The sequence below is a fragment of the Centroberyx gerrardi genome, chromosome 7 (genome assembly GCF_048128805.1).
Source record: "Centroberyx gerrardi isolate f3 chromosome 7, fCenGer3.hap1.cur.20231027, whole genome shotgun sequence".
Lineage (NCBI taxonomy): Eukaryota > Metazoa > Chordata > Actinopteri > Beryciformes > Berycidae > Centroberyx > Centroberyx gerrardi.
Window position 1 is genome coordinate 19,487,009 of NC_136003.1, and position 14,110 is coordinate 19,501,118.

The 14,110-nt window shown below is 42.1% G+C and overlaps 1 protein-coding gene across 2 annotated transcripts; it reads right to left on the reverse strand.

Moving 5' to 3' along the window:
• Window positions 1-382: 382 nt before the first annotated feature.
• On the reverse strand, window positions 383-5,204 carry LOC139930929 (transcription factor MafG). Of its 2 annotated transcripts, XM_071924265.2 has the most exons (3): window positions 5,154-5,204; window positions 4,576-5,021; window positions 383-1,961 (listed from the first exon to the last, which is right to left on the reverse strand). In XM_071924265.2, exons 1-3 carry the CDS (start codon window positions 5,187-5,189, stop codon window positions 1,925-1,927), a joined length of 519 nt encoding a protein of 172 aa, XP_071780366.1. In that variant the 5' UTR covers window positions 5,190-5,204; the 3' UTR covers window positions 383-1,924. The 2 variants fall into 2 exon arrangements, with proteins under 2 accessions (XP_071780366.1, XP_071780367.1); XM_071924266.2 differs by lacking the exon at window positions 383-1,961 and having other exon boundaries at window positions 2,478-5,021.
• Window positions 5,205-14,110: the final 8,906 nt, after the last annotated feature.

The window sequence follows — 14,110 nt, forward strand, 5'->3', positions numbered from 1 at the left end:
CCTAGACATCCTTCATGACTCTAATGTTTTACTCGTGTCGGGCCAAAAATATGTCCACTGAGGTTAGCCAAAGTGGGTCGCCCGACGGCTTTTTTTGGATCACAGAAAAAGAAATCGTGCCATCTAAATGATCGCCGTCTTCTAAAACCCACCCTGGACGGCAAAAAGCCTTCCCCGCCAGTTTATTTTTACAAGTATCAAACTGGGTCAATGACGCCACAGAATATGACAAAACCCAATTTCAACAGTGTTTAAAGCCTCCGAAGACAGACTAGTGCTTATAAGCCTTTTTCAAAACATTTTATTGGTCTTATAGAAAATAAAGTAAGCTGTATCAACAAACATACAATATATACATCAATAACTTAGACACCTCAGAGAATCACGTTTAAATCCACAGTTGTTACTGTATATATGAATACATAGTACTTATCTACAGATTGCAAAAAGTACAATAATTTAATTTATAAATAGTTACAATTAACTATTGTCTGTTTTCATACAAAGTACTGCAATATTTTATTACAACCCATACAGAAAAATAACAAAACTGATTATTAACTTTGTATTACTCGCTTTATAGTCAGATGTTTATACCTTTGAAACACAGACCCACTCCATGGAGGAAAAACCTGCACAGTCAACTGTTTACAAAGCATAATTTCATGAAAAAAGCCGATGTCTTGAGAGCTAGTAAATTCAACTGCCACACAAGTGCTGTTAAGTTATTTATCCTCTCTAACACATTGCTTGTAAACAAAAAAGCCATAACCAAGTAAAAAGTAAATCTGCAGAACAAATTACAGTGTTGATAAGATCAATTTCAAATACACACTCAACACACAATGAAACATAAATGCCGTGGATGTTGTTTCAGCAAACAATGAGCATTAATGACTGGTGTAGCAGCAGAGGAACCTCAATCTTCCAAACACACACAAAAAAAGATATTGCAAGTGGCCCTTGTGATAGAATCTATTGTAGCATCCGTCTCATTCAATGCACAAAACCCAACCTCAGCCTTGTCCTATGGACTAATATCCATATAATATAATAGCAGTACCTTTCAATGGGATCTCAAAGTCCAATTTATGGGTCAGGTAATACAGCTAATTAAAAACCAGATAATATTTAGTGAGTAAGGCTTGTGTGAGGCCTTGGGCAACTGTCCCTTGATTCCTTTCAGACAGAGAGTACCATGTGTGAACATTACACTATGAACAAGGGCCAATTGCTCTTCCGTTTGGGGGTTTAAAATCTGAGGGCAAAAGAAAACACATTTTTTTTTACAAGAAAATTACAAAACACTGGAGCAAGAATTATTAAATAACAGACCATAGTCACTTTGACAATATAGATTACTCTTACATCTACTCTTTCACACCTTTCCACTGAGTTGCATATTAAGGGTCACTTTTTCACAATGGTCATTAATACCTACTGTAGCTACATACTATACACCTGTGTGTGAGAGAGAGAAATCATCTCTAGCGGAGATCGAGAGATTGGTCGACGGTGCCACTTCAACACCGTAAAGACACTTCACACGGAAAGATTCACTCCACAAGACTGCCACAGCAATAAGGACGCCAACATCAATACTGGGCTATGTCAAGAGTCTGATAAATATTTTTCCCACAGTTAACCAGTCCATGTAAATAGCTAAGCATGTTGACAAAGTGAGGATACTCGCGCACATACAGTATAACCAGCACTCATGGTCTAGATGTAGTTTTGAGAGTGACGGTACACACAAAATCCTCTCTTTCTCTTAGATGAAATACCTCACTGTTTTAGACATCCCAAGATGCTCTGACCAGCAGGAGAACACGATTTGGATGAAGTGTATTGTGTTAATGTCATTACATAACTACTTTCACCTTGAGGTGTAAAACTGCTTCACTGTTAAATTCCTTTTAGAGGATCAGAAGAGTGATGCGACACTTGGCACAGAAGAAGTGCTGCTGGCAGCCATTGTTGATTGTAATTCTACGTGGTCTTGCTGTGTCTCTTTCTGAGTGTGGATTGAAGCCCTTTATGGCATGCTTATTATATATATATAAAAAAAAAATGAACAGAGCTGCCGTCCCTACCTCCCCGCTTCTCATCTAGAAACGTTTGTTCATTTTTAGAGTGACCTGTTTTGTCCTGAGCAAAACAAGCAGGAGCTTAGTGCATACGTACCCTCGGCCGAGCCCTACCGCTTTAAACCTGACAATCTGAAGACAAGTGGGAAATTTACACAAGTGATGCTGCACCGTTCAGCTGTTATCTTTTGTAAAAAACCCCAAAGTTAACTGATGGGATCTTGAGTCACAACCGTGAGAAATTGCAAGCTTTCTCAACAAGGTTTGAAAAAAACGTGGCTGAAGGTTAACCGTTATAATTTCATATAGTCTATAAAAAGGGAATTTTGTGGGGTTATTAATTTTATAACTGCGATTAATTCTGAGTAAAGATCAATTATCAGCAGACCAATTAAGTAGACTGAACGAATACTATAATAAAACTTTGATCAGATTGTTAAACCATCTTCCCATGGATTTCATAGAACAAAGTGATTTACTTTTAGGTTAAGTCAAAACTGACATCCAAAATGTAGTAAGTATTCAGAGGGGATCCAGCACCCAGTGCAGCCATTAGTCAGATTCTGCCAGGAGAATGTGGCGCTAGGCTACAGAAAACCACAGATCCTTTAATTTAACGCTCACTAAAATGCTACTTTTTGGATGTCCAAATGTCATTTCACCCAATTCTGTCTTGCATGGCTCAATATGGTAAACTCTTAATGACAAAATGATTTGTAACTAACACCAAGGAAGCGGAGGATATCACAGATGCCAATACGAACAAAGACAATTGACCTTGTTTACACCACCTAGATTAGCTCTACAGATTTGTTTTAAATAGCACAGCATTGACATCTATACAGTGAACGACACTGCCAACTTGTCACTTACACATCACATCACGCGCTACCCCACAGTACGCGCCTAGTCACTAGAAAAAGCTATCAGACTTCAATAGTAAGCCACTTTCGGTACAATTGCAAAAAAGATATCACAGGTTTTTTTATGTTTTCTTTTTCTGTATTTCTATAAACAACGGAAGGTAATCTACGCAGTAATAAAAACCAAGAACTCAACATTAGACAAAGATTTCTACACCTTAACGATTCAAACAGTAAAGCTTGTGTAAAGTTTTTCTTTTGGAAATATTTGACTGCCCTGTCAACAAGTAATTACAAAAACTGCAATATATATTTTTTTAAACAAAACAACTTGAACATATTTTCTCTATGAGCAAAAATTATGTTTCAAAATGTTTGTGGTTTACACTGTCCCCACAAAACACGAGGATATTACTGTAATAACATTCAGGTTTTCAGATATTGGAGAAGAATCTTGTCATATTGGAATGGCACTCAGCTCTGGAACAATACCATTTAAAACTGCTGATCATTTTAAACATTTCCACTTACCATAAATATGCAAGACCTCTTTGTATTTTCAGTGCATACGTATATTATTGCATCTACCAGTCATATTGATAATGACAAGTTCATTAAAGCCTGTCACAGATGCATAAACAGAAATGAATGCTGGATTTGGGAGCATTATTTCATGTTTATATTCTTGACAGACAACCAACAAAATCACAAATTGGACTAATTTACTAGTTTTGGGTTAGTCAGGCTGTTTTAAAGACATCCGTAGCATCCACACCAAGAGTTTGAGACCATTTGTTACTTGTCCTAATTTAAGTCAGTGCATAATAACAAGCAGAGGGTTTCAAAGCGGGATAAGTGCTGGAACGGGCAAGGTGTAATGCCTAGTACATGTGATTTGACTGGTTCTGATCAGTTGTGAGACGAATCAATGCACGAATCAATTCTAAGGACGGAAAGGACTTAAGAGGCCAATCTTTAAGAAACAACAAGCACGCCACGTACCACGTCCAAAAACAAGAACCTATCAGTCAACAGTTTGACTTTGATGCCAGAAAGAGACAACAGTTAAGGATTGGGCATCAACAATCCCTCTAGATTCATGTGAATTTAATCTTATGGAAACCGGTGTGTGAAATATAAAGCTCATGTACATTCTGTGTGTACTATAGGGTTGCACAATTATGGCAAAAATAATAATCCCAATCATTTTGCTAGATTTTGTGATTATGATAATTAAACTTGATCATTAGTCTCAATGATCTGAGGTACATTGTACGTTTTGCATCAAATATTACCATCTTGATAATTTGCAATCACAGCTGGCTTTTTAAGTGAAATGAAATGTTATTGCCAATATTATTTGATTAACAACTGTGGAAACTTAAGTCGCACTACACAATTAATTGTGCGGCCCTAATGTACAACACTTTTGTTCTACAGGTGCTGCAGACTGCTGAGTCAGACTGAAAGAGCGAATTGGCTGAGCATATTGTTAGTGTTAGTGCCAAGAGTTCAAGAGTTAAAACGGAGAATTGAGACAGGTAGCTGATCCTGTGCCCTGTTACGATGCACTGACTCTACTTTAGTCTGACAAATTGCCGTGCCACCCTTTCTGCTACTACGACCTGGCCTCCGTTTTGGATTTGACGATGGTGATAACGCTGGTGGCAGCCACTTTGCCAGGGATGAGGGGCCCTATGACGGAGGCCATGGGTCCCCTGGCTGAGGTGACGGGGCTGCGGGCCACAGTCCTGGCAAAGCTCTGGAGGGCCTCATACTTGGAACGCAGAGCGTCCAGCTCTACCTTCATGCTGGCATTCTCTGTGGCCAGCTTGTCCACCTCCTGCTGCAGCTGAGCCTTCTGTTTTTCCAGCTCCTCTTTCTGGGTGACTCGCTTCACCCGGCAGCTGGCGGCGTAGCCCCGGTTCTTCAGGGTACGTCGCCGCTGTTTCAGCTGCAGGATTTCCTCTTTTGTCAAGCCCCGTAGGTGCTGGTTCAGCTCACGCACCGACATGGTCACCAGCTCATCATCTGTCAGGCTGGTGCCATTCTCCCCTGGCTCCCGCTTCACCTGGGAATACGCAGACAGGGATAGAGATTAGTTAGCGTTTGTCCTTACATCAACATTCAACATCTAGACATGTAAAATTCTCCCCAGTGAGGGCAGAGACAAACTTAGTTCTGCGTCATGCAAGCAACATACCTTCAAGGCCTTGTTTCCCTTGTTTGTGGTAGTCATGCCACGAGAGCCGCGTCCAACTGCACTGCTGGTTGGTCTGAGGGAAAGAAAATTCACCGTCAGTATAGAAACAAAAATACTAGAGGATGCTTAGAGGAGTTTTCACAATGACAATTTCTTTAGAATACACAAGAATGCATTGCTTCTGGCAAGGAAGCTACATGACTAAGCCCATAAAATACAAAAGGCACAAAGTGGGTCAAGGACTTTAGACTTCCTTGTAAGAGATGCCAAGTCTGGTTAGCAAGCGGTACCTGGACCATTAGCTCACCTGTCATTATGAGTGAATAGCTTGGTGGCGTCCCCCCCCCTCCCCGCTCCAACAGCAGTCAGGGTAAATAGGACCATGCTACACAAATATGTAGGATTTACAAAAGGACGAGCATTGAATCCTGTACTGCACTTAAACAGCAGACTGGAACATACTGTTTTCAACAGAGACATCAGAGATGGCACAGCCCACTGGCTTCTGTGAATCGCAAGGAGGATGGCATTTAGCAGCTTGGCAGCAGTTCACAATGATTTCTTGGAAAACAAAACTCAAGAGGAGACATTTCCCTTACGGGCAGCCTCTCAAAGCAGAAACAGCAGAGGACATGGTTCAGCTGAAAAGGACCTAAGCCTTTCTACTGTACATACACCCTCAACTGAGCTCAAATAAATTCACAGAGGGATACAGGGTAACAGGCTTTTGTCTACTTTATAAGCTATCCAGTCTAGACAGTCACACCTGTCTAGATTTGGCCTGTTTGTGACTATAATCCCATAAATCAATGAAAAGGGATAGGCTATAATTACTGCAGAGTTGAACCTAACATCCAGAATAATAGGCCTACGCTGCAGTTTATTCTGTCATGTCAGTACTGAGGGAAGACCAACAGGAGCTGTGCAGGCGAGAAAGCTAGCCTACCGGTGTTAAGACAGACAGAGGGAATTAGGTGCCTTCCACAGTGTGAGCCCTGTCACAGGAAAAGCGTGCATGCACCCACACACACACACCCCCACACACACGAAAACAGTTGTGGCCATGGGTGCTTTACACTACACACAGTAAATGCTGCGTCAGCGCCACAGGCACCCGCCACAGCCAGCCCAGCCAACACATTGCCTCGGTAAGCTGATTTACACAGCCCAGCAGTGTGTGTGCGTACTGAGCACATAAACAAATGCATGTGGGCTTTTCCAACTTTTTAGCATCAAAACAGAAGAAAAAAAAAAAAAGAATCCAAAAAGGAATCCTAAAAAGAACTAGTGTCAGCGCCTGCATGTGTTTATAGGCTACACGTCCACTAAGCTAGTCATCGAGTGTATGTATGATGTGTGCAAAGAAGCTCAGTGAGGAAAAAAAAAAACAGATGAGTAGTAGCTCTGAAGTGCACCAAGATGGCCAGGACATTACCATGGCAACAAAAGGGTGCTACAGGTGGACCGGTCACCTGAGCCAAACAGGGAGAGACAGACGCTTGTTAAAAATGACCTGAATACGACACTATCACACAGGCTGGGGACATAACATGAGGTCAGTTTGTGACTTGCATTCTTGATGCTTTCCTTTCAAAAAAGTCCTCTGGCTCCTCATAAAACCACTGCTGCGGATGCCCAAAGCCTTTCACGTTCTGTGGAGGATTTTTAAATGTGATATTTTCATCCCTGTTGGGCTAGCTATGAATAGCTGACTGATAGTAACACCTACCTTTCACCAGCCTTTGTGGTGACTCATTTCCAGTAAGCATTTGGACCACAGATGCAAAACATAATGGGATAATGGTCTGCCTGATGATGCACAGATAATGGACAAATAGACAGGAAAGTACTCCGCTAATAGCTACTGGGATGAGAGTAGAAAAAAGGCGGCTGCTTCCAAATTTCATATAAGCCTATCATTTTCCCTAAGTAGCCTAGACCCAACATTGTTCAAAAACCAATTGAAATCTTGGAAATGCAGAGAGATGACACATTGTCCAGGTTGAGGAGGCGTATTCTGCCACACAGCTGTGTAGGATAACATAGTAGGAATGGCTTGGCAAGCCAAAAGCTCACCATATGACACTGTGGGAGGATGGCGCCCAGGCTGCAACCCTCCAGCACAGGCCGCTGCCAACAGACGGCTACCAATGACAGGGCATGGCAGCACAACACAGACAAGGTCCAACGCACAGCTGCTCCCTTCCACTACCAGGCATATCATACCTCACACAGACAAAGAGGCACACACACACACACACTGACACACAAAGAAAGGGAAAAACACACCTATAATTTCACCTGATATCTTTATCTTACTCACTGAGGGGAAAAAAGCAAGTGATTGGGAGATTTCAGGCTCCCACACGGTTTTTTGACGGCAACAGCTAGCACAGGATGCCCTTGGATTTGACAAGTTCGCCCTCTTAACAGTCACAATGGAGGACAGTGGACAAAAATGTCTCTCTTGCGCAGTGCACACTTGTATTACCTCCTATTTACAATTTCGGGTCTTTTGTGTGTGCCGAGTGAAGGGAGCAGGAGGGGAAAGCTGCTGCTTGGAGCACAGGGGCAGCGGAGGTGGGGAGCGCGGGGACACAGGCGTCTTTTGTAGGCGCTTGCTGAATTTTTATGAATCGCCTGGAAGAACGCTGACAAATCAGAGCTGATTGCTTGTGGAGGAGAGACATCACACCCACAGGAAATGGAAAACGCTGAGTGTGGTCACCCAGAGAAAGGGGAGGGTGAGAAAGAGGCAGAGAGAGAGAGAGAGACAGAGAGAGAGAGAGAGAGAGACAGAGAGAGAGAGTGAGAGAGACATAGAGAGAGACTTGAACAGCCTTGTGAAAAATGCACGCTCGACACATTTAGAGGAGCTTGAGAAGAACAGGTTGAGAAAAAAAAAAATCCTGATCTCAGCAAGGACCACGACCAAGGTGCCAATTAGGAAGTTGTGAAGTTGAACTAACACGACGAGAGCGATCCAGCCAACCTTCAAAAGCTGTCCGTGTTCATCTAAATCTATAGAGGGCAGCTTGTGAAGGTGGGGTCGGCCTAGGTGAGACTTGAGAGGGGGGAAAAAAAATCTGTGCGGTGGGATAAATGCTGATGTGACATGATGGGTCCGGCCTTGAGCCCGTGTCATGCTTTAATGATCTCATCCCGTCTACAGGATCTCTCCAGGGGGGCTGCCAAGGATGGACACCATTAGCTAGGGGACCCTTTGTTGAGGGGGAACCAAGGCTCCCCTACAGCAGCCACGCACTGCGTCCCCTGATGAATATTTATCACCGTCATTCACCGCCCAAGGTGGGGGTGGGAGACAAGGGCGGGGGCGGGAGGCTGAATAAAGATGCTCAGGAGGTGATTCTTCAAGGATACATCCGAGGCTCCTCCATCAGCGGGTGTCTCAAAATGGCGGTAGGCTGTGGGGGTGGGGATGGGGATGGGGATGGGGGGTTGCTGGTGCTGGAGGTGGCATGCATGGGGGGTTGCGGGCTGGCGGGAGAGCCAGCTCCACTTGACAGCAGTGTAACAAGATTATCAGGGCCATAAGAGCAAACAAAAACCCCAGCAACCCGCCTCAGAATCCAGATTACAGCAGCGCCTGCTCTCTGAATACTAAATATGGCTGGGGAGGACTAACAGGGGCTTTACTGAGACATGCGAGTGGACCGCGTATCGTATAGCTATCACATGCACATGTATCCACACACACACACACACACACACAAACACACATTACCAAAACCACACAGGCACACCCAAATTTAACTTGTCATTACCAATTCCTGAAAGGAAGCGACCGAGCCACTTGGCATCAGCAGGTTCTTAATGAAGTGAATAAACTAGACAGTGGAGGTGCATGCTGATGAAAGACTGTTTTGAGGAGGCATACAGACAGCATCCAACAATGGCAATTCAACTCTGTGAAACGAACAGCTGAATATCATCTCTCACCAAACACTATAGCCATCTCCAGAAAGAGAAGATACACTATATGTGGTTCATTTGGCTGGTTGTATTGTCTGTCGTCTGCTGCGACCAGTCCAGGCCTGCAGAGAAGCTCTGTGTGGCCCGAGTGTAAATTAGGCCAAAGATCTTAACACGGTTTAGCCCTGATCTCAACTCCTTGTCTATGCAAAAATGCACGACTTTGAAGATCAACACGACTAGAAGAGGGTTGGGCATTAAGTCTGTATGATCACCTACTCAGTTTCCCTGATCAATAATGTATGAGACTTGTAGCCTCTCACTCCATTATCATGGACTTTCCACAGGAAATAGTGTTGACGTCCACAAAGATACTGAAAGGCACATAATGAGATAAGTGTGTGAAAATAAACATGTCAGCACTTTCTCATTAAGCTTCGGCTCATTAATTTAAACTTAATGCTTGCCTTATTTGTTAACTTGTCCACTTGCTGCTCCCAGGTTTTGAATGCTGACTGCAGCCAACAGTTTCAACCCTGCATGCCATAAATAGCCATTCTCAACATTTCATGCCTGATCAGAACCAGTAGTTTGACTCCCTCCCTCCTCATCCTGAGTTGAAAAGATCGCCTAGATATTCAGATCTAATCATCCCTCCCTTCAGCTGAGTGAAGTCAATTATCAAGCAAGCTGCATGTGTCGGGCGCCATTTAACTGCAAATTAAAAATCAGACTCCTCTGATAGCTCAGGAAGAGTTACTGGAAGGCTGATGTAAACTTATGTATGGAGAAGACAGTGTGTGTGTATGAGAGAGAGAGAGAGAGAGAGAGAGAGAGAGAGAGAGAGAGAGAGAGAGAGAGAGAGAGAGAGAGAGAGAGAGAGAGAGAGAGAGAGAGAGAGAGAGAGAGAGAGAAAGAGACAGTGGGGATAGGGGAGGGAAGCTATTAACTACTAAGTATTCAGAGCGTGAAATAAGAGTGACAAAAAGAGGGAGAGGGGAAATCATTCAGCAGCTTTCAAAGGGAAATGTGATGCACTGGTAGTAGAGGGGAAACACTAAGCCAATACCTTTGACCATTAGAGGGTTGGGGCAATGATAAAATAACGGCTAAACATAAACAGAAATCATATGCCTGTCTTACACGAGGATCGGCCCTTGGAATAAAGAAACTACGACAATGATCTCAGGCTATCAAATCCCATGAGAGGGATAAGGGGTTGTTAGCGACAGACGGGACAGTATCCTCATATTGTCTTGGCCAGCAAATGTAGTCCTATGAAGCTAGATGAACAGACTAGATGCTGAATACTAGAGTCAACAGAAACACGCTATAATCAGCATTAATAGAAATTTGTAAGGGAAAAAAACAAGTCCAGAAATAGAACTTGGGATCAATGTGGAATCCCAGGATATCTGACTCTTTTCATGCCTCTCTAAATGTGCCTTTTTCCCCCATAAATGAGGTTTTGAAAAAGAAACACGGAATGAATGTTACCACCTGCTGTATAAAAAGAGAAAGAAAGAAAAAAAATGGAATGATTAGGGCTCTTGTGATAAGACTGGAGCTTTATTTACGCTACAGCCGACAGTAAGACTTTCAGCATCTAGGCCTGGCCCATTTGTTTTGGTGGCCTACCCCTCTCTGAAATTACAGTAGAGAGAACGCACACCCAGCGAGGTGCAGACATGAGGCTTTTATAATACTTCCACTTATAAAGAAAATTCAAGCCGCACACTCTTATCTTTTGTTTTCGTTTTGTGCTTTACCGCTCTACCCTTGTCCAACATATTTTTATGAAGCATTACAGTTTAACTAAGACCAGGGAAAATATGTTGGACAATACCGCCGGTCTTAAGTGATGTTATAAAAATTACAGTCAACAACCTTCACCCTAGACCTTTTGCATATTTTTCTGTGCAATACAATCATTTTAATGTCTTCTTTTGGGGAACATATTTAAAAGAACTCTACACTCCATCAAAGTAAAGAGGTAATATAAGAAATCTGTACGGTGGTATTAACATTTAAAGCAACAAAATGCTAATTAAATTAAGTACCCTCCTAAGCTAACATCAGACTTCCTTTTCAGGATTGAGGCCAATGGTTTTTAAAAATGTTTTCAGTCAAAATTGTTGTAATTCTGTCTTTCTTGTTGGCCAAGCCAATATTAGATTCATTTGATATTAATCTCAAAGCATGGTGGACTCAAAGGTGGACTCTGCATGAGAGTACGTCACAGGGCGGACGTGTCACAAAACTTAAGTTTTCTGCATAATCCAGATAAAAAGTGCTACTCTTACTCACAGTAAAGCATTAAATTGAATTTATTCACCAAGATTAAAAACATGATGTTTAGTTCTGCATCTCCAAAAGGCACTCAGGAGAATTAAATGTTCCAAAAAGTAAACATTCCGATTTTCCTCAAAACATATACAGAAGCTGTTGAAGAGACAACTGCAACTACATAGAAATAAACACACACACACACACTTTGGTGTGTCATTTTTTTTTTTTTTTACTATTGTGAAGCTTTGCCGACACATTTATAAAAACAGCTGATGAAAGCAGAGAAGATAGAATATGTATAGGCCTATATTCTATAACTGTATACAGTTTCCTGAAGCAAATTTTTTTTCAGTATAATTTTTAGGAAATTGATCTGCTTTTGCTGAATTTTCCTGCAGACATTAGGTTCGTGAGTGTGACACTTGTTATTCTTCGCAAGCTGAAAATAGAAAATATGACGTGATGTATTGTGATGGACACTGGCTCTGAGAAACTCCAGTATAGAACCTGGTATATCATGCAAAAGAGTATGTGGTTCATTTATGGCTGAAATTTGCATCCGGTTCCTATGGTTTCAAATAAAAAAATAAAAAAATGAATCATCACCCTCAAGGGGCTGAATACTTTCTGAAGCCACTGATAATGTGAGGCTAATTTAAAGGGACTTGGGCTACACTGGTTTGCATTTACCAATGCTTCAATATAGAAGCCATTTCCAAGCTCAGTTACTGTTGTTTACTCTCTCAGCTGCTGTGTTAATAGAAGTACTGGGACAGGAGAAGAGACTTCATTGGCCTTCCACAGCATCTGCCTGGAGGACTTGATTAAAAGGGAAGAGAATAGCTCTTGATACATCAGCCTTGCACTGGCAGAGGAAGTAAGGGTTGCAGGCAACCCACACACTGGCAAAATATCCATGAGCTTTACTACACTGTGTGCATACATAAATGCATATTGCACTGACCTACGAGCAACAACATAGCATTTTCAGTACATAGGCTAAACTGGAGCAGTTCCACACATTTAAATGCAATTTAAAGTGAAATAATGGTGTTCTTCACTTGTTGGATAATTTCTGACATTGCACCTCTATTTTGCATTATCTAAAAGCGATTTACCACTGCATAGTGTTATTGCTATGATTCAGGGCAGGTTCTCTTTAACTGAAATGTCCCTTAAGATCATTCGAACAAAGCTGAGCAGCATCACCAAACATAAACAAAATGAGGATAAACGTTTACCACTACCCGTTCTTAAACTATTTTTTCCTGTGGAGCACTTTGATTCAAATACAGGCAGTTACCAAAGTTATTACCTGAAAGCAACAAAGATGCTATTTCTATAAATAACATTGACACCGCTCAGTTCAAATTATAGCTAAGGATTGATGGTGATGTCTGTCAGGATATTTGATGGAGCTTCAAACTGAACGTGATTCTATAAGCAGCAGGGAAATATTTGTTATGTAAAAAAAACATGATTGTATATCTCCAGAATATGAGTTGAGTTTTAAACCCCTAAAATTGGATTAATAAGCATGCATTCATTACAAATAAAAAGGAACTTCTCCCTTTTAACCTGGGTGTACCAGATGAACTGTGGAGTTTTTCAATGTGACCCTCCTCTCCTTCCCTCACATATTTCCACCTGGACTAAGCCTTACTCAGTGTCCTGGGACCTCAAAGAATGTCACAGCCAAATAAAATAAAATAAACAGAAACTAAAATAAATTCAAAGCATCAATAGCGATCGCAATCGATAGCCTGGTGGTTGAAGACCACCATCTTGCAAAAGGGAGGTCACAGGTTCGATCCCCACAAATCAGAACATAGTCATAACATAACATAGCACATAACACTGTCAAATGATGTCCCCCTCCAAAATGCAAATACAATCAATGCATGCATTAAGAATCGTGATTGCAGAAACTAGTGATCCCAAGAATCTACACAGAGTTGACTTACGAGGTTTGCGATGAACCAGCTGATTCCTCCTCTACCTCATTCACTGATTTCACTTTGGCTTAGCTTGTTTCGCATATATAATACATGAGTGGTGCTAAATCACTTCTGTTCATAATGACAGCCTACCATTGATGTGTCTCACACATAAACCAGCCAAGCTTAAGTAGGTTACATGAAAAACAGCAATCAGTGAACTGCTCCACAGTGTAGACTCACTGTGTTCTTTCAAATCTTGGCTAATGTAAATTATGAACACACGGAGGGCAGTAATGAACATGCCAAGCCTAACTCAAGTTCCAAACAGAAATTCATCAAGCACCCTCACTGCTCTGTCTGGATGAAAGTATTACTTTGAGAAGTGGAGCGGGCATATCGCAATGCTAAGCAATCATAATCCGCACTACACTTGCAAGGGGTTTCATCACCAGCATTCCCTCCCCATTGCAAAAAAACTATATTGATCTTTTTCTCCCTTCCCTCCAGGCTTTCCCATTTCCCCGTGCAGCTTAAGCAGCACTTTTGTGGACAAATCCCACATTTGTGTTCCTTTCTGGGGGCTATTAATTGTCCTGAATAGGCATAACTACTCCCAAGACAGAGTCGCATTGGCCATACAGAGGTGTCGGTGGCCACGCCGTTCTCTGCTGTGTAGTCTTGCCTAGTGTTTCATCAACCTCGCATATCCTCTTCCACCCTCCACCGCCTGCCCATTCTGAGCAATGCCATTGGGTATGAGTTGTGCACTAGGTTCACCTTTACAGTATTCAGCCT